General features: G+C 43.5%; 1 protein-coding gene across 3 annotated transcripts in view; it reads left to right on the plus strand.

Annotated features, from left to right (window-relative positions):
- TTC27 (tetratricopeptide repeat domain 27) overlaps positions 1 to 26,324 on the plus strand; it is a 677,043-nt gene that overhangs the window by 57,089 nt on the left and 593,630 nt on the right. For all 3 annotated transcript variants that reach the window (XM_033935684.1, XM_033935685.1, XM_033935682.1), the window contains exons 5-6: positions 12,799 to 12,901; positions 21,087 to 21,248. In XM_033935684.1, coding sequence (XP_033791575.1) covers positions 12,799 to 12,901; positions 21,087 to 21,248 — 265 coding nt within the window. The remainder of the gene's footprint in view (positions 1 to 12,798; positions 12,902 to 21,086; positions 21,249 to 26,324) is intronic.

Raw genomic sequence — 26,324 nt, forward strand, 5'->3', positions numbered from 1 at the left:
TGTTCCCACTGTTTTTCAGCTAATGAAATTTGAAAATCTAATGACCATTTGTGTTCCGTTTCAAGGGGATGTTGAATTTTCTGTTGTCTTGCATATTTATACCATGTAGATGCTTCTTTTTTGAGGGTGGGAAAAGACGCACATAGCGAAAGCAGTGGTGGCACTGTATTGAGAAGTGATTGGAGTTTAAGATGAGACGCAATAGCTTGCTTGAGCTGTAGCCAGCGGTATTGTTGAGAACTATTTAAACCATAAGTAGCATTTAATTGGTCGAAAGAGATCCATTGATCCCCATCCCTTAACTGGCTTAAACTAGAAGTGATAGGACAGGGTGATCAGGGGACCAGTCTGTAGACCAGATTTGCTATCGAGAGAGGTATGCTGTTTGCCAGGGGCCAGGATCCGAGATGTGACCGCTTGTCTGGACAGACTCATCAAGCCCCAGGACCACTTCCCCATGCTTCTCATTCACATCGGAACTAATGACACTGCCAGGAACACCCCGAAGAGTATACTTGAGGACTTTAGAGCCCTGGGTGAGAAGCTGAGGAGAATGGATGCGCAGGTGGTCTTTTCCTCGATCCTCCCAGTGAGGGGCAAGGGTAGAGCCAGGGATGATCGCATCCAGTGGGCTAACGACTGGCTGCACGGATGGTGCAAGGAGATGAACTTTGGGTTCCTGCACCATGGAGAGGCACTACAAGGACTACAGGGACCAGATGGGCTACACCTGACCAGAAGAGGAAAGAACGTCTTTGGACACAGACTAGCCGGCCTACTTCACAGGGTTTTAAACTAGGTAAGTTGGGGGAGGGTACAGGCACAATTGACCTACAAGGTGAGCAAAGCTGCAAATACTTTGTTGAGACTGGGGTAAGTAAACTGGGTTTGGGGCTGGGATGGGGACACACATTGCCGAATCTGGGCTAGGTTCACATTGTAATTCTGGGTCGAGGGATAGTATACACATTTCCGAGCCTGGGACAAGTTCACGCTGTAACTCTGGATCTAGTACACACATAGCAAATTGCACTAAGGAGGTCCAAGTAGATCAAGCGGGAATATCCCTGCAGAGTCATAGCAAACATATAACATGGAGGGCTATGTACGTCAACGCTCACAGCTTGGGAAATAAAATCCTGGAATTAGAGACGGAAATGAGGAACGCCAACCTAGATGTGGTGGCGATATCCGAGACCTGGCTCACGGACTCCCATGGCTGGGACATGGTCATACCGGGTTACAACTTGCTTCGCCGAGACAGGGAGGGCAAATTGGGAGGAGGGGTAGCACTATATACCAAAGATGACATTAAAGTAACCAGAATCGCAGATGTCAGGTACACAGGGGAATCCCTTTGGGTGAATCTGGCTAGGGGGAAGGACAAATGCCTGTATCTTGGTGTAGTATACAGACCCCCAAGACAGCAGGATGACCTGGATATGGAATTAATCGAGGATATAGAGACTATCACCTTGCGTGGGGACACTGTATTGTTAGGTGACTTCAATATTCCTGATGTGGACTGGACCACACTTTCCTCTGCGTCCAACAGCAGCAGAAGACTATTAAACTCTATTCAGGGAGCACGACTCAGGCAACTGGTATTGGAGCCAACAAGGGATCGGGCAATACTGGACCTGATACTTACCAATGGAGAAAGTGTCACAGAGGTCTCGGTGGGCGACAGGTTGGCCTCCAGTGACCACAACATGGTATGGTTCAATCTCAGGAAAGGTTTCACAAAATCTAACACATTAACCAAGGTCCTCAACTTCAAGGACGCCAACTACGAGGGCATGGGGGATTTCATCCATCAGGCGCTGCATAACCGAGCAGAAACAGATAATGTAGAAGTATTGTGGTCAACTCTAAAAGCTACCATACAAGAAGCAACCAACCGCTTTATTAAATTGGTAAGTAAACAGCGAAGAAACAATAAGCCACAGTGGTTCTCTGCAGAGATCTCAGACCTCATAAAAGAAAAGAAAAGAGCGTTCATATCTTATAAACAATCAGGGAAACAGGACTCTAGGGAAGACTACCTGGCCAAGTCAAGAGCAGTCAAAACAAAGGTCAAAGAGGCCAAACTTAGAATGGAGGAGAATCTAGCGAAAAACATCAAGAAGGGCAATAAACCCCTCTTCAGGTATATTAGTGACAGAAACAGAAACACAGGCGGGATAGTACGCCTTAAGAAACCAGACGGGAACTATGTAGAATCGGACTCTGAAAAGGCTGAACTATTAAATGAATACTTCTGCTCAGTCTTCACCCATGAGGCGTCGGGATCCGGCCCTCAGCTGCAGACAAGGGATAGCTCTGCAGACCCATTTCGAAATTTCGAGTTTACACCCAGCACTGTCCACTTTGAACTATCTAATCTCAAGGTTAACAAAGCAATGGGGCCAGACAACCTACACCCCAGGGTACTCAGGGAATTAAGTGATGTCTTGGCGGAACCGCTATCCGCGCTCTTCAATCTCTCCCTTAGTACAGGTAAAGTCCCATTGGACTGGAAAACGGCTAATGTCATTCCACTCCACAAAAAAGGATGCAGGACGGAGGCTGCTAACTACAGACCAGTGAGTCTCACGTCAATAGTGAGCAAGCTAATGGAAACTCTAATCAAACGCCAATTGGATACGATCTTAGACGAGGAGAATCTACGAGATACGCGTCAACATGGATTTACTAAGGGGAGGTCCTGCCAATCTAACTTAATCAGCTTCTTTGATTGGGTGACAGGGAAGCTGGATGTTGGGGAGTCCCTAGACATCGTATACTTGGATTTCAGCAAAGCATTCGATAGCGTGCCACACCGAAGGTTGTTGAACAAGATGAGCTCTATAGGATTAGGAGACACATTGACAGCATGGGTTAGGGACTGGCTTGGAGGTAGGCTTCAGAGGGTGATGGTGAATGGCACCCCCTCCGAAAAGACGGAGGTGATCAGTGGAGTGCCGCAGGGCTCGGTCTTGGGCCCGATCCTATTCAACATCTTCATAAGGGACTTGGCTGAGGGACTTCAAGGTAAAATAGCGCTATTCGCCGATGACGCCAAACTATGCAATGTAGTAGGCAGGAACACGTCAGACCAAAGCACAGGGCCAGACAGAAACTCAATGCCTGACAGTATGGTGCACGACCTACTCCTACTGGAGCACTGGTCCAGGACCTGGCAACTTGGTTTCAATACCGGAAAATGTAAAGTCATGCACCTGGGCAGCCAAAATCCATGCAAGACGTACATCTTTAATGGCAAAATCCTACAAAGGACTGTAGCAGAACGTGACTTAGGGGTGATCATCAGTGAGGACATGAAGACTGCCAAGCAAGTGGAGAAAGCTTCATCTAAGGCTAGACAAATCATAGGTTGTATACGTAGGGGTTTCGTCAGCCGGAAGCCCGAAGTCATTATGCCATTGTACATATCCATGGTGAGACCCTATCTGGAGTACTGTGTACAATTTTGGAGGCCGCATTACCGCAAAGATGTGCTGAGACTTGAGTCGGTCCAGCGTATGGCCACCCGGATGGTCTCGGGGCTCAAGGATCTCCCGTATGAGGAAAGGCTGAAAAAATTGCAGCTATACTCACTCGAGGAATGCAGAGAGAGGGGGGACATGATCGAGATGTTCAAATATCTCACGGGCCGTATAGAGGTGGAGGAGGATATCTTCTTTTTCAAAGGCCCCAGGCAACAAGAGGGCATCCGTGGAAAATCAGGGGCGGGAAACTACACGGTGACATCAGGAAATACTTATTCACCGAGAGGGTGGTTGATCACTGGAATAATCTTCCACTGCAGGTGGTCGAGGCCAGGAGCGTGCCTGATTTTAAGTCAAAATGGTATCGCCATGTGGGATCTCTTCACAGAGAAAGGTAGGGGAGGGTTATTGGGGTGGGCAGACTTGGTGGGCCGTGGCCCTTATCTGCCGTCTATTTCTATGTTTCTATGTTTCTAAAGCCCCCAGGTGAGTATAAGCCCTCAGGTAAGTAAATCACTGAATACCTCTACACAGATGGGAAAAGGAGACACTGTTTGTAAAGCAGTAAATACTAATGCTGGAAGTATGGGAAACAAGATTCTGGATCTAGAAGCTGTGATGGAAGAAAATGAGTTGAATATAGTGTCAATCACGGAGAACTCCGATTGGGATGTAGTTATACTGGGCTATAATCTGTTCAGGAAAGACAGGGTAGGAAGAAAAGGGGGGTGAGTAGCGTAAAGATCATAACATTTTTATAAACGATATTGCTGAAGGGTTGTCGGGTGAGATTTGCCTCTTTGCAGATGATACCAAAACCTGCAATAGAGTAGACAAGCTGGATGGTGTGAATAACATGAAGAAAGACCTGGCGAAGCTTGAAGAATGGTCTGAAATTTGGCAGCTAAAACTTAATGCTAATATATTGGTGTGATATACAGACCTCCAAAGATGGAAGACGTGGACAGAGATTTAATAGTAGACATTCAGAATATATTTAAAAAAGGGGAAGTTTTACTAATAGGTGATTTTAACATGCCAGTTGTTGATTGGGGTATCCCTATTGCGGGGTCTTCTAGAAATAGGGAGATCCTGGATTCTCTAAAGGAGAACTGTTCTAGCAGTTGGAAATGGAACCCATGTGGGAAGGGGTCATACTGGATTTAGTGCTTACAAACGGGAAAAATGTTTCAAATGTTACAGTGGGTGATCATCTAGAATCCAGTGATCACTGCATGGTACGGTTTAATATTAAGATGGGTACAGAGAGGGCTCATTCAAAAGTAAAGGTTCTAAACTTTAAAAAATCTAACTGTTCGGATGGGGGATTACGTCAAGGAATTGTCTGGATGGGAAGGTCTGGAAAGAGTAGAAATGCAGTGGGCAAAACTAAAAGGAGTTATTGTAAGGGCGATAAATCTTTTTGTAATGCAAGTAAGTAAAAGTAAGAGCAAAAGAAAGCCACTTGGGTTCTCAAAAGTAGTAGCTGAGAAGGTAAGGAATAAGAGGTTAGCTTTAATAAACTACAAAAGATCGCAGAAAGAGCAAGACAGGCAAAAATATCTGGAAAAGTTAAGAGAGGCTGGTCGTGTAGTCAAGAAAGCAAAGATATAAATTGAAGAAAAAATAGTTGACATGGGTAAAATGGGGAGACATGGCATTTTTAGATAGATTAATGATAGGAAGAAGTGTGAAAATGGCATTCTGAGACTCAAAGGTGTAGGTGTATGTAGAATCTGATAAAGAAAAGGCTGAATTGCTTAACAAATATTTCTGTTCTGTGTTCATGGCTGAAATGCTGGGAGTGGGACTTCAAAAGTCAAATGTGAATAGGGTTGGAAGAGTCGTAGACCCTGATTGATTTTCAGAGGGCTCTGTTCTTGAGGTGCTACCTAAATTAAAGGTAGACAAAGTGATGGGGCTGAATGATGTACATCTGAGGGTTCTGAAGGAATTTAGGGAAGTTCTGGTGGCTTCGCTGACTGACCTTTTCAATGCTTCTCTAGAATCAGCAGTGGTACTGGAGAACTGGAGAAGGGTGGATGAGGTCCCTCTCCACAAAAGTGGAAGTAAAAAGAAGTAGGAAATTACAGGCCAGTAAATTTGACTTCTGTGGTAAGCGAATTAATGGAAATGGTTTTAAAACAGAGAATGATGATGTTTCTGGAATCCAGTGGATTATAGGACTGGAGGCAACATGGATTCACTAGAGGTAGGTCTTATCAGACAAATCTGATCAATTTCTTTGGGTGACCAGAGAATTGGTTAGAGAGTGTGATGGATGTGGTGTATTTAGATTTTAGCAAAGCCCTAGACAATGTTCCACACAGACGTCTAATAAAAAAAACTTGAGTGACCTCTGGATTGGTTCCAAAGTGACAGGCTGGGTCAGGAACTGGTTGAGTTGAAGACAACAGAGGATAGTGGTAAATGGAGATCACTCTGAGGAAAGGAATGATACCTCAAGGTTCTGTTCTTGGGCCTTTTCTTTTTAATGTTTTTATAAACAATATTGCTGAAGGGCTGTCGGATAAGATTTGCCTCTTTGCGGAAGATAACCAAAATCTGCAATAGAGTAGAGACACCTCAGATGGTGTGAATAACATGAGGAAAAATCTACAAAGCATGAAGAATGGTCTGAAGTTTGGCAGCTAAAATTTAATGTTAAGAAATGCAAATTCATGCATTTGGGCTGCAAAAACCTGAGGGAACATTACAGTTTAGGGGGTGAAGAACTTATGTGCATGACAGAAGAGAGGGACTTGGGTGTGATTGTATATGATGATCTTAAGGTGGCCAAACATGTTGAAAAGGTGACAGCGAAAGCTAGAAGGATGCTAGGGTGCATAGGGAGAGGTATGGCCTGTAGGAAAAAGAAGGTATTGATGCCTCTGTATAAGACTCTGGTGAGCCCACATTTAGAATATTGTGTACAATTCTGGAGACAGCACCTTTAAAAAGATATAAAAAGGATGAAGTTGGTTCAGAGGAAGTCTACTGAAATAGTGTGTGGTGTTTGTCATAAGGTGTGTGGTACAGTCTTGGAACCCTTATCTAAAATGGTTGACCATTTTTTAAAGCCTTTTGTTATTAAGGCTAAGTCCTTTGTTCTGGACACTACCCATTTTTTTTGCAACGTATTCGGTCTGTTCAGGTGGGTGACTCTGATTTATTAATAACCATGGATCTTGAGGCTCTGTATAGTAACATCCCTCAAAGGGAGGCTTTGGAAATAGAGGAGTCTAATTTGGCGTTTTTGCCTACTGACAATCGTGTTACTAAATCTTTTCTCCTGAGCCTGTCCTCCTTAGTTCTTCAGAGGAACTTTTTTGAGGTGCAAGAGGATTTCTACCTCCAAACCCATGGCATCGCTATGGGCACTGCCATGGCCCCTAGTGTTGAAAATCTATACATCACTCTTTTTGAAGAGCAATGGTTGTACACTTCTCCCTGGATGTCTTACATCTCGATGTGGCTTCGCTATATCGACGATGTATTTATAATTTGGACTGGTTCTGAGAAGTTTGCTGAATTTCTGCTCTGGCTTAACACTTTGGATCAGCATCTCAAATTCTCTGTTAATGTCAGTCATCTTAAGATTACCTATCTGGACACGGTGGTTAAAATGGATGGGAAATTAACCACTACTGTGTACAGAAAATCTACTGACAGGAATACCTACCTGCACTATTCCAGTTGTCATCCTGCCCGTTTAAAACAATTCTTACCCATTAGTCAATTCTTAAGGATACGCCAAATTTGTACCACCTTGGCGGATTTTAAATGTCAAGCCAAGATTTTGACTCAGCACTTCAAGGACCTGATTGGACGATTAAACGAGCCTATCTCTGTGCCCGATATGCTAACCCCGATCTCTTGTTGACACCTGTGCAGAGACCGTCATCTGATCAGCAGGTTTGTGTGGTGTCATTTTCTGAACAGGCCTATCAGGTGGCGAATATCATCAGGAGACACTGGCATGTGCTGGAGCATTACGAGGTTTTTAGGGAACCCCCCCCGGATAGCTTTCTCTCGCCCTAAGAATCTGAAGAATTTACTCACTTCATCTTCTGGATCCCGGGTGTATACTACAGGTGGTCACAAGGCATGCGGGCATTGTACTATGTGCAGCACTACGTTGTCTATTTCTTGTTGGCAGCACCCTCAGTTTCATCGTAATTATCAGGTAAGACACTCTACTAATTGTGACTCCCAATAGGTTATTTACATGATCGTATGGTTTGATTTATGTGGGCTGTACCAGCAGAAAAATCAGAATAAGACTCTCTGAGCATAAGAGCAGGATTCACACTGCAGCCATATCTGCTCCTCTTGTACCCCATTGTGTGGAAAAGAACCACAGTTTTGGTGATCTCTCGTGGTTTGTATTGGAGCAAATACCGAGTGATTACAGGGGTGATAAGATGGCGTATATCAATCTGAGGGAGCAGTTTTGGATTTTCCATCTACATTGTGTCTCTCCTTATGGATTAAATGACAGCATTGAATGGAACACCATTGTTTAATGCTGCCGCTCCTCCTGTGTTGTGATTGGCTTGACGTCATCGCTGATGGTTTTTAAGCACGCCTGAGTGTCTCTTCGCTAGCTCCTCCTCTCGTCCAGCTCTCCCGGAGGACTGCCATTGATTGATTCGTTGAGTTTTGGGTTCCTGAGGAAGGGACGTGCTCCCGAAACCAGGCTTGGTTGAACCTGGTCTTTTGGCGTTCCACCTGCCCTGTCTTACTTCCCCTGGACATCGGATGAAGATCTATTGAAGCTAAGTTTTGCTGTTTTCATTTTTTGGGAGTTGGCTGGGGGGTTCCCAGAGTGTTTGTAATTGTTTTCACCTGTGTTTATTTTGCACTGCTTTAATGGTGGTAGTGTTATTTTGATTTAAAACACACAGGTACCCTATGATGGTGTGTAGGTGGTGGTCTTTCAGGCACCACCTTGATGTGTGAAGCGTTGGAGCCATGCTCCTGTTGCTGACCCCTCACACTGAGGGTACCTAAATCTCACAAAAATTTCTTTAAAGTTATTTACAATATTTGTTGTTGATTTAATTTTTTTGTGGGGGTTACTGTTCCATCACCACTCTTGGGAACCTTTGACTATTTTTTGCCTTTTTGTGGGTCTCTTTATAAGGTGTATGGAGACAGACTTAATTTCAATATGTATACTTTGGAGGAAAGGCAGGAGAGGGGAGATATGATAGAAATGTTTAAATACCTGCATGGCGTAAATTAGAGAGCTGCACGGGAACGGGGACGACGGGAATCCCGCGGGACCCGCGGGCATCCCGCGGGTTCCCCCTTTGGGTCACGGGGATCCCGTGGGGACGCCCCCTAGGGTCGCGGGGATCCCGTGGGGACGCCCCCTAGGGTCGCGGGGATCCCGTGGGGACGCCTCCGAGGGTCGCGGGGTTCCTGCGGGGCTGGATGTACTCAGTCGCGCGGCTCTTCTCTCTACCTTCTCTGCTTGCAGCACAGAGCCGAACGGAAGTCTTCCCGACGTCAGCGCTGACGTCGGAGGGGAGGGAGGGCTTAAACAAAGCCCTCCCTCCCTCCGACGTCAGCGCTGACGTCGGGAAGACTTCCGTTCGGCTCTGTGCTGCAAGCAGAGAAGGTAGAGAGAAGAGCCGCGCGACTGAGTCGGGAAGACTTCCGTTTGGCTCTGTGCTGCAGGCAGTGCATGTAAGGAGGAGAGTAGCCTCGCGGTTCGAGTGGCTACCAAGGGACGGGGCGGTCCGCCCCGGCACACCCCGCCCCGGTTGCAGCACAGCCGGCCAGGTCCCCTTACTTTTGTGGCACTTCCCCGACTGACCGACAACAGCCCCGGTCCGACAATCCTCCCTGCCCTGTAGCCGCGAATCTAAATTATCTTCTTACAGCAGCTGTAATAAGGTAATTTAGATTCGCAGTTAAGGGCAGGGAGGTTTGTCGGACCGGGGCTGTTGTCAGTCGGTCGGGGAAGTGCCACAAAAGTAAGGGGACCTGGCCGGCTGTGCTGCACCCGGGGCGGTAGAGAAGGAGGGGGGGGGGAGAAGGATGCTGAAAGGCCATGGTGAAGACAGGAGGAGGGGGGAAGGACTCTGAAAGCACTTGAAGACAGAGGAGGGAGAAGGACGCTGAAAGCACATGGGGGAATACAAAGGGGTGGAGAAGGACGCTGAAAGGCCATGGGAAGGGCGGGGGGGGGGGGGAAGGACTCTGAAAGCACTTGTGGAAGACAGAGGGGGGAGAAGGATGCTGAAAGCACATGGGGAAGACAAAGGGGTGGAGAAGGACGCTGAAAGGACATGGGGAAGACAAAGGGGTGGAGAAGGACGCTGAAAGGCCATGGGAAGGGCGGGGGGGGGGAAGGACTCTGAAAGCATTTGTGGAAGACAGAGGGGGGAGAAGGATGCTGAAAGCACATGGGGAAGACAAAGGGGTGGAGAAGGACGCTGAAAGGACATGGGGAAGACGGGGGGGGGTGGAGAAGGACGCTGAAAGGCCATGGGGAAGACAGAGAGAGAGAAGGACGCTGAAAGGACATGGGGAAGCAGAGGGGGGAGAAGGACACTGAAAGCACATGTGGAAGACAGAGGGGGGAGAAGGACGCTGACAGGACATGGGGAAGATGGGGGGAGAAGGACGCTGAAAGGAAATGGGGAAGAGAGAGTAGGGAGAAGACGCTGGCAGGGAAGAAGACAGATGCCAGACTTTGGGGGGAGCGGAGAGAAGAAGATGGGTGCCAGACCAATTTGGAAGAGGGAAGAAAGGGAGAGGCACAGTAACAGAGCAAATGGAAGATGCAGAAGGAAGAGAGACAGTGGATGGAAGGAATTGAATGAGAACATGAGGAAAGCAGAAACCAGGCAACAAAGGTAGGAAAAGAATTCTATTTCTTTTTTTTTTTTTTTTGCTTCAGGATAAAGTAGTATATTAGTTGTGTTGATAAAAATTTATAAACATTAGAGGCTCTGGTAGAAACCCGTTTACAAAGTATGTATTCTTCCCAATTAATATTTTCAAATTAATAAAGTCTTTTTGCTTATTTGTAAATGGTTTCTACCAGAGCCTTTAATTCAGTAGCATAATTAAATGAAATAACTATTTCTGAAGTTTATATGGACGGGCGGGGACGGAGGGGATTCCTCGCGGGGACGGGTGGGGACGGAGGGGATTCCTCGCAGGGACGGGTGGGGACGGAGGGATTCCTCACGGGGACGGGTGGGGACGGGTGGGATTCCTCACGGGGACGGGTGGGGACGGGTGGGACTTTGGCGGGGACGGGTGGGGACGGGTGGGATTTCTGTCCCCGCGCAACTCTCTAGCGTAAATGCACATGAGTCGAGTCTCTTTCATTTGGAAGAAAGCTCTGGAATTAGAGGGCATAGGTTGAAGTTTAGAGGTGATAGGTTCAGGAGTAGTCTAAGGAAATACTTTCTTACAGAAAGAGTGGTAGATGTGTGGAACAGTGTCTCGGAAGAGGTGGAGGAGACAGAGACTATGTCTGAATTCAAGAAAGCGTGGAATCTCTTGGAGAGAGGAAGAGATAATGGTTACTGCGGATGGGCAGACTAGATAGGCCATTTGGCCTTTGTCTGCTGTCATGTTTCTATAATCTTTCTGGTAACAGGGCATATGAGTCCTGACACCCCGCCCTTTCAGTTAATTATTCAACTTCTCATTGTCTTGGACAAGTTTGTCAGTCCAGATCTTAAAATCTTCTAATTCTCATCAGGTATTGTGAGAACAAATCCATGCTATTGTTACAAATGTTAGTGCTGTTTGTACTCTTAATAGATTGCCTGGTTGTTCCATTTTGTTTTATATGATATGTTTTGATTAACATTGTTCATTGTACTTGTTACAGAGCAGAATTTAAGTGTCTTGGGGAAGCTCCTCGAACCCTCCTTTTAACATTGTAGTGGTTATCGACAACTTTGGTACAAACTGGAGTTGCAGTACAGCCTACTGAGGAAGGAGGTGGAGCTGAAGAAAAAGTATATGATTCCTTCTGTATAGCTTGCATTTAGGGGAAGATGACCTACTCTTCAGGACTTCTATGCCTTGTAATCAGAAAGAACATTATTGAGGTAAGAACTAGAGAATGTCTCTGGGACAAATTTTTTCCCCATCCCTGCAGGAACTAATTTTTCCGTCCCGGCGAGTTCTTTTACTATCTCTTCCCCATCCCTGCAAGCTCTGTCCTTATCTGCACAAACATCAAACACTTTAAAATCATAAGTGTTCAAAGCTTGTGCAGTTAAGGCAGAGCTTACAGGAATGGGGCAGTGACAAACTTGCGGGGATGGGATGGGGAAATTGAGGGCTCCTTTGACTAAGGTGCACTAGCATTTTTAGCGCACGCACAAGATTAGTGTGCGCTAGCCAAAAAATTACCGCCAGTATAAAAGGAGGCGGTAGCGGCTAGCACGCATGGCATTTTAGCACACGCTAAAACCGCTAGCGCGCCTTTGTAAAAGGAGCCCTGAGTTCCAGCGGGGATGGGGACAAGTTTGTCCCTGTGTTATTCTCTAGTAAAGACCTAATCTTCCTTTTTCATGCATCTTCATTGTAGATATATTGATAATCCAGACTAGCTTGATTGTGTCTTGAGAACTAGGTTTGAGAATCCCTGACATATCCCTAACCTATAATGTAGTCACTTCAAGTTTATAGAAATTTGTAGCCTGTCAATCATATTCTTCTTGAGTAACAAGGCAACATTGGAAATGACCAGAAATTGTGCCCAGTCCGTACATAAATAAAAATATAACCTAAAGAAAACATCATACTTTGGAACTTAAAGTAAGATTAAACAAATGCTTCTGAATAGCTTTCTAAATTTGAAGATAGCCATTTCTAATTGTAGGCCAGGTCAAAAGAATTTCAAGCTTGTCTTCTGCCATGGAAAAAATGCTTTTTATGCATACTCAAGGGGCAATATTATATGATGGCATTTCCATTAGTGCTCATTGGGAAGAGTAAAAAGTGCAGCTTGACTTGCATTGAACTATTTCTACAAGACAGAAAGGTGCAATGCAATGCATGGCTTTAAAAATGATATAACGTAAAATATGAGCAAGGGAGAGATAAATCGGTGGGGGAACTCAGGCTTAGAGTTGTTAAAGACCTGAATGTGTTATTTGTATAACTTAAGTTTGATGTGTGGTTTGTTGGTTGTTTTTTTTTTATCCAGGTGAAAATGTTTAGCCACCTTTTTTTTAAACTTGTGCTATTCAAATAAAAACCCCCAAATCTTTCATTTGTAGTATTTGTGGAACTCAGTTCAGATGTTCTCTCCCCCTTTTTCTAGATGTTACCTTGGTGGACACTGCGCTGTGTGAATGTTCATCAGCAGTTACTGGAGGAAAGATCACCTGAGCTTTTTGCTCTTGCTCAGGCCTGTGTTGATAAAGGTATTTGGCATTTGTGTCTGGATTAATTTACCTGTGTTTTGCTGTCAGGCATTCCTAAGCCAGTCTCTTATCACAATGGGATTTGGGGTTGGGAAGTGGCTTTAAAAATAATATTCACCAAAAAATTGGAGAGAAAGTCTATCTTCTTCTGTGATAATAACGTAATATATACTAACAATAATCACAACTTTACTTTAATAACATTTCAAATTAAATTTTTTTGTGAAAAACTCAGACCCTGAACCCGTGAAAATAGTGTAACAACACCAACTGAGGTTCAATAGGGGCCATCATAGTTTTTCACTGTCCCCATGTGCCATCCAAACAATTTAACACAATAAATACACCAGGTACTTATCTGAATCGGATGGAATTTCGCTGTTGTGGAACCTCAGAGGATTTTAAAGTGACATGTGCAATTAAAAACAAATACTATGTTGATTGAAGAAAAATTCACTCTAATGACCCTGTCCCCCTGACTCGAGTTTCAAGTCTTCTTCAGGAAAGGACACTAGTAATCCAAAGCAAAAATAACTAATTACTGTAAAGAATGAATATTACTTTTTCCCTTTGAATATACACGCCCAAGAGGGGGGTGGAGTGGGGATGATTTATTGTTTTCTTATAATTGAAGTTAATTGTTTGGGTATTAGGGGGGTGGAAGATTAGAAGTATAAACAGTTTTTATCTTATATTGCACTTATTGAAAGTTTTAAAAATGAATAAAGAATTTAAAAAAAAAAGAACTCAAGAAAACTCAAATTAATTTATAGCAACAGTGGCACAATTTTAAGGCAATATTAAATATACAATACTAAGGAACCCAGTAATAACTAGTTATTTTAGAGTATTTATAGAAAGGGAGTTACACTCTTCAAAAATCTCCAGCAGGAGCTTACAGTACACTGTATTTTTAGTTCACCATGAAGAAAGCTACAAACTGACTTGCTCCAAAGTTCAAGGATGGAACAAAGCACTCTAAATTGGATCCTGATGAGAAAACATCACCAACTTCTCAGAAGAATTTCAGATCATTAAGATGCTCTCACTACATTTGGAGTTGCTGATGAGGCTCTCTTACTGACAGAGGTCAACTTCAATGGAAGCATGCAAGAAGAAAAGGGGAAAACCGAGGTAGATTTGCTGAGAGCTTTGTACCAAATTAAAATATAGGCAGTTGAGATCTGATATAAGGAATTTCTTTCCTCATAAAGCGTGCGGCAAATGCCGCTTATGTCAGTATGTATGGGACACCTCGTATGTTGACATCCCTACAGGTCAGAGGAAAAAATTCAAACTACAATCGGATACAAATTGTGACTCTGTTGGGGTAATATATTGCATAAAATGCCCATGCAATAAATTTTATATTGGCCAAACGTTTCGAAAGATTAAGATCAGAATCTCCGAACACTTAAGTGGTATTCGTAATCATAGGATGTCCGCCCCCCTTGCAGCCCACTGGATAGAGAAATTACATTCTATTGACGATCTTAAATACACTGTTCTCATCCAGATCAGAGACTCAGAGGGAGATCTCTCGGGGTCTTTGATCCGGAGAGAACAGCGTTTTATTTTTGAATGGCAAACATTAACCCCGCATGGTTTAAATCATGAAATTGAATGGTTGCTTACGTAACATCTCCGGCGTGGGTATGCCATTAATTCCTGGTTGGGGTTCCGTCATTTCCGGCAATTGAGAGGGGACAGGTTTAGAACAAATGCTAGGAGGTTCTTTTTTACCCAGAGGGTGGTGGACACATGGAACGCGCTTCTGGAGGTTGTGATAGCCCAGAGCACATTGCAGGGTTTCAAGGAAGGTTTAGACAAGTTCCTAAAAGAAAAGGGGATTGAGGGTTACAGATAAAAAGAAGAGGTAGGTTACAGAAATGGACAGGAACCACATTACAGGTCATAGACCTGACGGGCCGCCGCGAGAGCGGACCGCTGGGCGCGATAGACCAATGGTCTGACCCAGTGGTGGCAACTTCTTATATTCTTATGTTCTTAATTTTGTCATTTCCGGTGGGATTGGAATATAGTAGGCGTTCCGGGGTAGTATCTCCATTCTCATATTTCAGTCAGCCCGTCCTGACAAGGTTACCTCTCTGAAGTTATGTGCCACTAACAGGTATTTATATGCAGTTTTGAGATAGAGAATCAAATTGCTTGACCTTTATGGGAGATAATTTAATTTCCTGAGATCCTAAATAGTGGGTTATACTGCTTTTAGATAGGATTTTTTCTAATAGTTATTTTTGCTTTGGATTACTAGTGTCCTTTCCTGAAGAAGACTTGAAACTCGAGTCGGGGGGACAGGGTCATTAGAGTGAATTTTTCTTCAATCAACATAGTATTTGTTTTTAATTGCACATGTCGCTTTAAAATCCTCTGAGGTTCCACAACAGCAAAATTCCATCCGATTCAGATAAGTACCTGGTGTATTTATTGTGTTAAATTGTTTGGATGGCACATGGGGACAGTGAAAAACTATGATGGCCCCTATTGAACCTCAGTTGGTGTTGTTACACTATTTTCACGGGTTCAGGGTCTGAGTTTTTCACAAAAAAATTTAATTTGAAATGTTATTAAAGTAAAGCTGTGATTATTGTTAGTATATATTTAAAAATAATAAACATAAATATGAACAAGAGATGTCATAGCAAAGCAGTACCACAAATAACAGAAAACATACCCAAATATATTTAAAAATATTGAGAGTAGAAGAGTAGCTTTCTAGCTCTGGAAACTGCTCTACTGCATTTTCTCAGTGTCTTATCTCCTGCTTTAGTGAAATGGCAGCCATGGGAAATTTTATGGGATCTGAAAGAAATACGAGTAATTTACTTCAGTTATCCTTAATATACATTTGTGCTGTAATATCAAAGCAAAACTTGCTCACAAACTCTACTTTCCACAAATGGGAGAGATGGCTATCCCTTCTTCCCTGAAAAATGCAATGATGCCTTAGGCTGGTTGGTTGTTTGCCAACTAAAATCTCAACTCCTGCTGTTTCTACCTTTGATATTACTGGCAGCCTCCTCTCTGACAGAACTGATTCCACGATAAAATGGACTGTTCTACTGTGACAAATGAGATAGTCCAGAGGATGCAGCAGTGTCCCTTTTTATAAGGTCTACAGTTTATTTGACCCTTATTCCTAAGAGGTTTTTCTCAGTAGAAGATAAACCTGCAAGTCTGTCACATATTATTTTGAAGTTAAGATGTTCTGAGCTATGCCTGTGTTCTTACCCCAGTGACTACTCTGGGTCACCCTATGAAAACTAAAGTCTGAATACAAATAGGGCTACCGCTTCTCAAGTTTTTCTTTTTTTAAAAAAAAAAAATATTTATTTAATAATTTTAACAAAAAATATAATTTACAATAATCTCAATACAAGACATTAATTACATTGACAAGATTCATAACCTCAATAAATAACATGTCTTATACAAACAATTAAAACAATTCTCCTCCCCCCCATATATCTTTAAACTTCGCCCATTGATTAATTAAAAGGGCCGACAGTCTATATTTTTCACATACCATTCCTAAACGATCTCTCGTATCTCTTATAGTAGGTATATTTGGGGTACGCCATTGCTGAGCCAATACTAATCGAGCAGCTATTAATGTCAAGTCCATAAGTTTAAGTTGAGCAGATGACAAACCCTCTACTCCAATTCCCAACAGTGCACTTTCAGCACTCATATCAAGAGGGATCTTAATTAACTTACTCATATAGTGAAATACTTGCTCCCAATATTTCTTTTGACATTCCCACTACATAATAGAATGTACCTCTTTCCCCACATCCTTTCCAACAAACATCATTTTTCTCCTTAGTACATTTACTAATTAGAACCGGAGTAATATACCATCGTACTAAAAGTTTAATAGCATTTCCCACCAAAGTGGCTGCTCTGGCTATGTGGAAAAGATGTGATACAATCACCCCCCCACTCATCAATTGACCATTCCTTCCCCAAATCTTTTTCCCATGCTTTCATATAAGATGTTTTCATATTCTTATCATCATGTAAAATTTTGTAAAGACAAGAAATACACCCTTTAGCAACTGGGTTCCCTAACCCTTTTTCAAATTCAGATTTCTTTAAAACTTCTTTTCTCAACCCCTTACATATCATAATATAATTTTTCACCTGTAAGTAGGGGAAAAGGTCTCTTGCTTCTAGTTGATATTGATCCTGAAGATCTGCAAATGCTTTGACCTCCCCTTCCTCAATAAGTTGACCAAAACACCTCAACCCTTTTGCCTACCACTTTTTAAAAATTCCCCCCTCCCTACCTGGTATAAAATGTTCTACATATAATATAGGAGAATAATAAATACTTTTTTCTTTTCCCAGAAGTTTTTTTTATCACACTTTTCCATATTCCCATAGAACATCTAATAAAAGGATTGCTTATATTCATTAATTCTTTTTCCCTCCCCACCCATGGTAAATATTTCAAATTCCTAATGCCCTCTATTACTTCTAACATTTCTTGTTCTACCGTACCCATAATTTAAGTGGATTCAAATGTCATTCAACTATTGCTCTCAAATGAGCAGCTCTATAATAATTCTCTAAAGAAGGTAAACCCAATCCTCCTTCTGCCTTAGAATTAAACATTGCATATCTTCCAACCCTTGGACTCTTTCCTCCCCAAATAAATTTCATCATACTATTCCATTTTTGAAAATACAGTTTTGGAATTTCAATCGGTAATACTTGAAATAAATACAGAAACCTAGAAACAATCATCATCTTAACCACTTTCATGCATCTTAACCATGAAATAAACATCTTATTCCACCTTTCTAAATCCCTCTGAATATCCGTTACCAATGGTATATAATTCTGCTGAAACAAGTGTCTAAGTCTGCTCCCAAAATTATTCCTAAATAGCGAATAGGTCCCTTTACCCATCTCAAAGGCACTGATCTCTGTAGTTCCTTAATCTTCTCCATAGATGCAGATATGTTTATCACTTCCGTCTTAGATAGATTAGCCTTAAATCCTGACAATTGACCATATTCACCCATAGTATCTTTAAGAGCAGTCAAGGATGACTCTGTAGCCTCAACAATAGCCAGTATGTCATCAGCAAACAAAGACAACTTTTGTTCTTCACCGGCCACCCTCAGACCTTTTATCTGTTGGGATTGTCTAATTCTCTGTGCCAAAGGCTCAATAATTAATGCAAAAATCGGGGGATAATGGCTTGGGGGGTGGAGTCAGCATGCGGAAAATTGTGATTAAGTGAAATCGTGAGTGCTGAAACCGCGAATACGGAGGGAGAAGTGTATAGAATTCTACTGTTAAATCTAGGAAAATTAAGAGGACTGATTTCCAGTGATCTAGGAAGTATCTGATTGAAGTTGCGAGACCTATTAGAGAATGTTCAGTGGAGTGATAAAGCCTGAAGCCTGTTTGGTTCAGATGGAAGGAGTTTCTTTTCTAAAAAATACTTGTATGGCTACTTCATCCTGCTTCTTGACAGAGGAAACCAAGTTGACTACCTGTAATGAGCTCTCTGTAGAAGGGATAAATTGGGCGTACATATTCACCCACCTTCCCAATAAAAGGACGCCTGGGGATTAATTAAATAGTGGGAGCGTGAAAAACCAGCTCTGAGAAAGCTGTTGCTGTTGGCACTGTTGGATGACATCATTACTACTACTACTACTACTACTACTACTACTTATTTCTATAGCGCTACCAGATGCATGCACACTGTACAGCTTGCGTGTCTGATTTATCTTGCTATGTATGGAGAACCCCTTTTATAGGTAAGCGACTTGCTTTATTCTAGGTAGAGCTGTACCAAATATTTGTACAGTGGTACCTTGGTTTACGAGCATGATCCGTTCCAGGAGCATGCTCGTAGTCCAAAATGCTCGTTTATCAAAGCAAAGTTCCCCATAGAATATAACGGAGACTCGGACAATTAGTTGCTACTGCTGCCAGCGACCGACATAAACATAACAGAACAGGGGCTCTGGGGCTCTTTCCACAGCTGAACCAACCTCACTGGGGCCTTGCAGCTTTAACTTCTTTTTCGTTCGTTTTGTGTCATGGGTGCCTACCCTCATGCCGGCTTTGGTAGGAGCTCCCTCATACTCTCTGTCACACACTGACAGGCAGCGGCTGAGCTGACGCAACCACAAGTACCTACCAGAATAAACTTCAGTTCCCGGTCTAGTCTCCGCATTTGCCTCTCCCCGTCAGCTGTACCTCTAGGATTTCTGTCGGGCCTTCAACACCGCCCCACCTTTCTTGTTTTTCAAGTTCTCCGCTCGCTTGCCTTCAGCCAATGAACGATTACTGCCTGCAAGGCCGCAAAAGGACAGCCGGTGTACAGTGCGTGAGATAGAGAGGGCCGGTTGTGCGCAGGCGCGCTTACATCTATTTCCCTCCCTCGCGCACCTATGACGTTAGAGGACACAGAGGCATTTGATCTACGGGAAATGTAGTGTTAATTCCCTCACCGACATTGTCTATGGATTCTAGCTAAAACTACAAGACCAGAATGCCGCGGGCAGCGGTTCCCACGTGCCCCCCGTGGCCAACCCCAAAGCCCTCCCTCTGACATCGCAACATCAGAGGGAGCATCACCGGGCCAGCTGCAGGAGGCATGTAGGAGCTGCCGCCTGCGGCCCCGAGCGAACACCACAACAAGGAGGAGGGAGCCGGCAAGAAAGCAATCATTCATGGGCGGCAGAGGGAACAAACACATTGCCCTCGAGCAGGCCACACGGGGCAGCAGGTTGGACACCCTTACTTTGGGACATGCTCGTATAGCGAGTCAAGCTCGGTTTACGAGTTGCAGATTTTACAAATGTTTTGCTTGTCTTGCAAAACACTCGTAAACCGCGGTACTCATAAACCGAAGTTTGACTGTATTCGGTTTGGCCCCAAATACTACTATTACTACTAATTATTTCTATAGTGCTACCAAAAGTACGCAATGTTGTACAGTTATGAAGGAGACAGTTCCTGCTTGAAGGAGCTTAAAGCTAAATACACAGGAAGGACAAACAGGATGCCCTGGATACAATTAGGGTGAATGGTTAATCTACTGACTAGGGCAATAGGGAGTAGGGTTATGGATTAAAGACTACATTAAAAAGGTGGGTTTTCAGTCTGCTGTTAAACAAGGTAAGGGAAAGGGTGTGACAAGCAGGTAGTTTATTCCAGACATATGGGGCAGCTAAATGAAAGAAATGAAGTCTGGAATTGGTAGTGAAGGAGAAGGCTACAGCTAAGAGCAGCTGATCTGAGGAATATGCTTTGTTCCGTAAATCCCTAAGAACATAGCTCTTCCAAAAATCCTGGCTAGGAGCCTAGAGCCCAACCCAATTTGGAACTACATACTCACAATTATGATGTGAATATACCAGACACAAATTCACTGCATTAGAAATCTATGCGAAGAGCAGAACCTGATCCCCACAATGTATACTTATACCTGTATGGTAGCAATTACTGTATTATTTGTGTTGCATTGATCGCTGCTGTTGTGACATGGATTGTTCATTGTTACTGTTTTCATTGATCACCATTGTCATTACATTGATTAGTGTTACTACTATATTGATTACTGTTAAGGATGTTGCATTGATTACTGTTGTAACCTGCCTCGAACATCACTTAGGAGGATTTGGTGGGATATAAGACCACAAATAGCATACCATGTATAGCACCTGTATCTCTTTGGCAATAGATCTTAGAACCACATGATTAGATCATATTTATTATTTATATCTCAAGGTGAGGCACAAAATCACATACAGTACATAATAAAACCTCCACAAGTATACCTTAACCACATGCACTACTAAACTAACAGACAAAAATAAGCACAGGCACAAAAGTACATCCAGTGTAGCCAAAATTCAATGTGATACAAAGGCACAGTGTAAAAGATAATGGCTCAATAAGTTCTTAAAAGAAGTGACAGTTCACAGCTAACATAATACCTGTGGCAGCTGATTCCATTCACAGGGTCTTGTACTAGGAGGGGAGATAACTGAATATATGATATAACAATCTAGCTTTCTGTATTGCTCTACATTTGGGTAGTTGCGTCTTTCATTGTACTCAGTATGTATTGCCATCCTGATGGGATCTTTGCTAATGTCTTTCTTTTTTTCTTTCATTTGTCTGTTGTGCATAGTTCTAAAAACAGAGTTGTTTACCAAGGAATTCTGCCAACTTCTGGCTGTACAGTTTCATCTTGAATGTGGATACATGTTTTTGTATTACTACAATCATAAAGAAGCCAAAGATCATTTCAGTTCAGCAAAAGACAACATCAAACTGCAGATTGATGTAACAGGTGAGTTGCTTTTTGGTTGTTTCTTATAGCAGAATCTTAATATATGGTTACTAGTCTTTAAGCCCGTTACATTAACGGGTGCTAGAATAGATGTGTGTGTCTTTCTTTCTCTCTCTCTCCCCTTGGCCACTTTCTGTCTCTCTTTTTCTTCGGCTGTCAACCATCACCCCTTGCCTGTTCCACCTGTCCAGCAGTAGGCCTTCTCCCTTCCTTTTACCTCCCCCTGTCCAGCAGCACTCCTTACCTGCTCCCCCTGTCCCTCTTCCCTGCTCCCCCTGTGCAGCAGCACTTCTTCCCTGCTCCCCAGTCACTCTTTCCTGCTCCCCCTGTCCAGCAGCACTTCTTACCTGCTCCCCTGTTCCTCTTCCCTGCTCTCCCTGTCCAGCAGCACTCCTTATTTTCTCCCCCTGACCCTCTTCCCTGCTCCCCCTGCCCAGCAGCACTCCTTACTTTCTCCCCCTGACCCTCTTCACTGCTCCCCCTGTCCAGCAGCACTCCTTACCTGCTCCCCCTGTCCAGCATGCGGCTCCTCTTCTTTAAAACAGCCTACCGGCTGTAACATTTGTTTCCTGTGTGTCTCTCTCTCTCTCCTTAGTGTTTTGTTATTTTTTTCAATCTGTCTCTTTAGCCCCCTGTCCTTCTGTGAGTGTCTGTGTGTCTCTCTCTCCTTGTCCTCTGTGTTTTGTGATTTTTTCAATCTGTCTCTTTAGCCCCCTGCCCTTCTGTGAGTGTTTATGTGTCTCTGTCCTTGTCCACTGTTGTTTGTATGTTATTTTAAATCTCTGTTTAGTTCCTGATCCCCTGTTCGCGGATCTGAGTGTAGGGCCGTTTTGTAGGGCCGGGTCTGGCGCCGTGTAGGGCGGAAGCGGGAGGCGGGACCTCAGCACCGGCCGGGCGGCTCGCGCCGCCGGCTCCCAGGAGCTCCCGGCCGGCGGCAGCGTGCCATGGTGCAGGAAGAAGAGAGATCAGATCAGGGAACACGGCACCGTGAGAGCTGCTGCCCTCAGCTGTTTTTGTTTTTGTATTTTAAAGCCGCCGCCGCCGCAATTAGGGTACCGTGAGAGCGGCGACCCCCAGTTTTGTTTTGTTTTTAATTTGTATTTGAAAGCCGCCGCAGCAGCTCCTCTCTCGATCCTGGTGCAGTTCGAGAGAGGAGCTGGTACCATGCAGTGAGAGGCAGGGTTGAGGAAGGCCGCCGCAGCTGTGTAAGTTTTTTTAAAAAAAAATTTGAAAGCCGCCGCAGAACTATGGACAGTGAGAGGCGGGGCCGCGCATGCGCACTCGTTTTTTTGCGACAGACCAGGGAACACGTTTTTTTTTAGTGCGCATGCGCGGCCTATCATTTTATTATATTAGATAATGTTAAATATTTTTGCTGTCCCTTCTCCCCCCCCCCCCAAAAAAAAAAAAATCAAACTTCAGAATATGTGCAGAGTTTCCTTTAAAGACTTTTGAATTCAGATAGATCTCTATGCATTTCCACCAACAGATAGTGTACTGTGGTATACTGATTTTACTATGTTGAATCCACTTCCGTTTATACGAGGGTTGATTCATAAGTCATGGCAACTATTTTTTTTCTCTCAAAAATGCACCAATGCAGGAAATCTAATACAGTGGAGCTCCGATTTATCTGGACTATCCTCAGCAGAGGGTAGTCTTGATAAAGGGAAATCCAGATGATTGGAAATACCTTTTTGAACAGAGCACATAATGTATTCTGAGCGTTGCATATTGAACATTATTTTTTATTTTCAACAAAGGGGAAAATAATACCAAACTACAGTACAGTGCTGTATTTGTAGTACATATACTACTGATTGAACATACAGTACCTTTTTGAACAGAGCACATACATGTATTCTGAGTGAACACTTTTATTTTCAATGAACACTATTTTTCATTTTCAACAAGAAAGGGAGAAAAATACTAAACTGCAGTACTGTATTTGTAAGAAAGGAAGTAATTCTTAATTGCTTAATTGCTGATTTTCATTTTTGTGCTGCAAGATCACATAGACTTTTCAGACAAAGTATCTGGGTCTCACTGCTCTCTTCCTGCTTTTCTTGCTGTATTTAAACATTCAAATGCTTCTTAATGTGTTGGTTCCACATCAGCAGTAACCTGCTGATCATCATCAGTTTCTGATTCCTCCTCTTCCTTGTCTTGTACTGATTCCACAAATTCATAATCTGTTATGATCTGATACTCTGGATTATTAGCGTCACTGCATATCCATTCACTGACATTCTCTGCATCACAATCAGAGCAGTCAAGAACCTGTAGAACATCCTCTATGATGTTTTTAAGGACATCATAGTAACATAGTAGATGACAGCAGATAAAGACCCGAATGGTCCATCCAGTCTGCCCAACCTGATTCGATTTAAATTTTTAAATTTTTTTTTCTTAGCTATTTCTGGGCAAGAATCCAAAGCTCTACCCAGTACTGTATTTGGGTTCCAACTGCTGAAATATCGGTTAAAACCTACTCCAGCCCATCTACACCCTCCCAGCCACTGAAGCCCTCCCCAGCCCATTCCCCCACCAAACGGCCATACATAGACACAGACCGTGCAAGTCTGTCCAGTACTGGCCTTAGTTCAATATTTAATATTATTTTCTGATTCTAGATCCTCTGTGTTCATCCCACGCTTCTTTGAACTCAGTCACAGTTTTACTCTCCACCACCTCTCTCGGTAGCGCATTCCGGGCATCCACCACCCTCTCCGTAAAGTAGAACTTCCTAACATTGCCTTTGAATCTACCACCCCTCAACCTCAAATTATGTCCTCTGGTTGTGCCATTTTCCTTTCTCTGGAAAAGATTTTGTTCTACGTTAATACCCTTCAAGTATTTGAACGTCTGAATCATATCTCCCCTGTCCCTCCTTTCCTCTAGGGTATACATATTCAGGGCTTCCAGTCTCTCCTCATACGTCTTCTGGCACAAGCCTCCTATCATTTTCGTCGCCCTCCTCTGGACCGCCTCAAGTCTTCTTATGTCCTTCGCCAGATAACGGTCTCCAAAACTGAACACAATACTCCAAGTGGGGCCTCACCAATGACCTGTACAGGGGCATCAACACCTTCTTCCTTCTACTGGCTATGCCTCTCTTTATACAGCCCAGCATCCTTCTGGCAGCAGCCACTGCCTTGTCACACTGTTTTTTCACATTTATATCTTCGGACACTATCACCCCAAGGTCCCTCTCCCCGTCTGTGCATATCAGCTTCTCACCTCCCAGCATATATGGTTCCTTCCGATTATTAATCCCCAAATGCATTACTCTGCATTTCTTTGCATTGAATTTTAGTTGCCAGGCATTAGACCATTCCTCTAACTTTTGCAGATCCTTTTTCATATTTTCCACTCTCTCTTTGGTGTCTACTCAGTTACAGATCTTGGTATCATCTGCAAAAAGGCACAATTTTCCTTCTAACCCTTCAGCAATGTCACTCACAAACATATTGAACAGGATCGGCCCCAGCACCGAACCCTGAGGGACTCCACTTTTCACTTTTCCTTCCTAAACTAAACCTTAGGTTTATATACCGCGCCTTCTCCACAAGCGTAGAGCTCGGCACGGTTTACAGGGTTAGGTTGAAAAGGAGCTACAATGAAGGGTTATAGGAAAGGAGCTAGGAAGATAAAGAGGGACAGGGTACCAAAGAGCGGGAGGTGTTAGATTTTTGAAAAGAGCCAAGTTTTCAGGTGTTTGCGGAAGGATTGGAGGGAGCTTGAAATTCTGAGCGGGGATGTGAGGTTGTTCCAGAGTTCTGTGGTTCTAAAGGGGAGGGATATACCTTTTGCAGAGGGGAATGATAGTTTCAGTTTTTGGGAGGATCTAGTGGAATTAGGGTTAGAGGAGTTCCAGAAGAGAGGGATAACGGGAGGGAGGATGCCATGTAGGATCTTGAAAGCTAAACAGGCACATTTAAAGAGGACTCTGGAGTGAACTGGGAGCCAGTGAAGTTTGGACAGGAGTGGGGAGACGTGGTCGAACTTGCCTTTAGCAAAAATAAGCTTGGCCGTGGCGTTCTGGATTAGCTGAAGTCTATGGAGTTTTTTTTAGTTAGGCTTAAATAGATGGAGTTGCAATAATCCAGTCTAGAGAGGATGGTGGATTGAACAAGGACGACGAAGTGAGAATGATGAAAGTACGATTTCATTTTCCTCAGCATATGAAGACTAAAGAAGCATTTTTTTACCAAGAAGTTGAGGTGGTCATTGAAGGAGAGAGAGGAGTCTATGATGATGCCAAGGACTTTGCTTGAAAACTCAAGCTGGAGTGGAGCCGGAAGATAATGGGATGGAGGTGGGTAAATGACCTAATATTGGGCCGATTTCATTTGTACAGAATGTGCCCAGGATTGAAGGTTCATTATACATGCGGATATGTTCTCAGCGAGGTTAGTGAGGTTCGAGTCGGTCTCAAGAGGACATGTAAATATTGAAAAGGATAGGAGAGAGGAGTGAGCCTTGCGGGACTCCACATATCGGCTTCCAGGGAGGGGATGAGGTACCGTTTATGTTAACGGTGTAGGAGCGTAAGCGTAGGAATTTCGAGAACCAGTCTAGGACTGTGGAACTTATGCCTATTTCAGAGAATTGGAAGATTAGGATATCATAATGGACGACGTCGAAAGCTGCGGAGAGGTCGAATTGTAGAAGTACAGCGAATTTGTTGCGAGAATGAAGTTGTTGTACCTTAGAGATTAGTGAGTCTAATAGGGATTCGGTGCTGAAGTTGGGTCTGAAGCCGAATTGGTGGGGTAGGAGAATAGAGAATCTTTCTAGGTAGGATGAGAGTTGAGTGGATATAATGGATTCTAACATCTTGGTTAGGAGAGGGATATTTGCTATTGGATGGTAATTGGAGGGAATAGAGGGGTCAAGGTCGGTTTTTTTCAGTAGAGGGGTTAGTGCAATATGTCCCATTTCGAAGGAGAAAAGGCCCGATGTTAGAGCAGCGTGTATAAGTTTGGTGAGGGAAGCGATGGCCTATGTAGAGATATTCTCGAATAGGTAGGAGGGGAAAGGATCCAAGGTACATTTGCAAGTTTTTAGTTTGAG

This window comes from Geotrypetes seraphini, chromosome 3 (genome assembly GCF_902459505.1).
Source record: "Geotrypetes seraphini chromosome 3, aGeoSer1.1, whole genome shotgun sequence".
Lineage (NCBI taxonomy): Eukaryota > Metazoa > Chordata > Amphibia > Gymnophiona > Dermophiidae > Geotrypetes > Geotrypetes seraphini.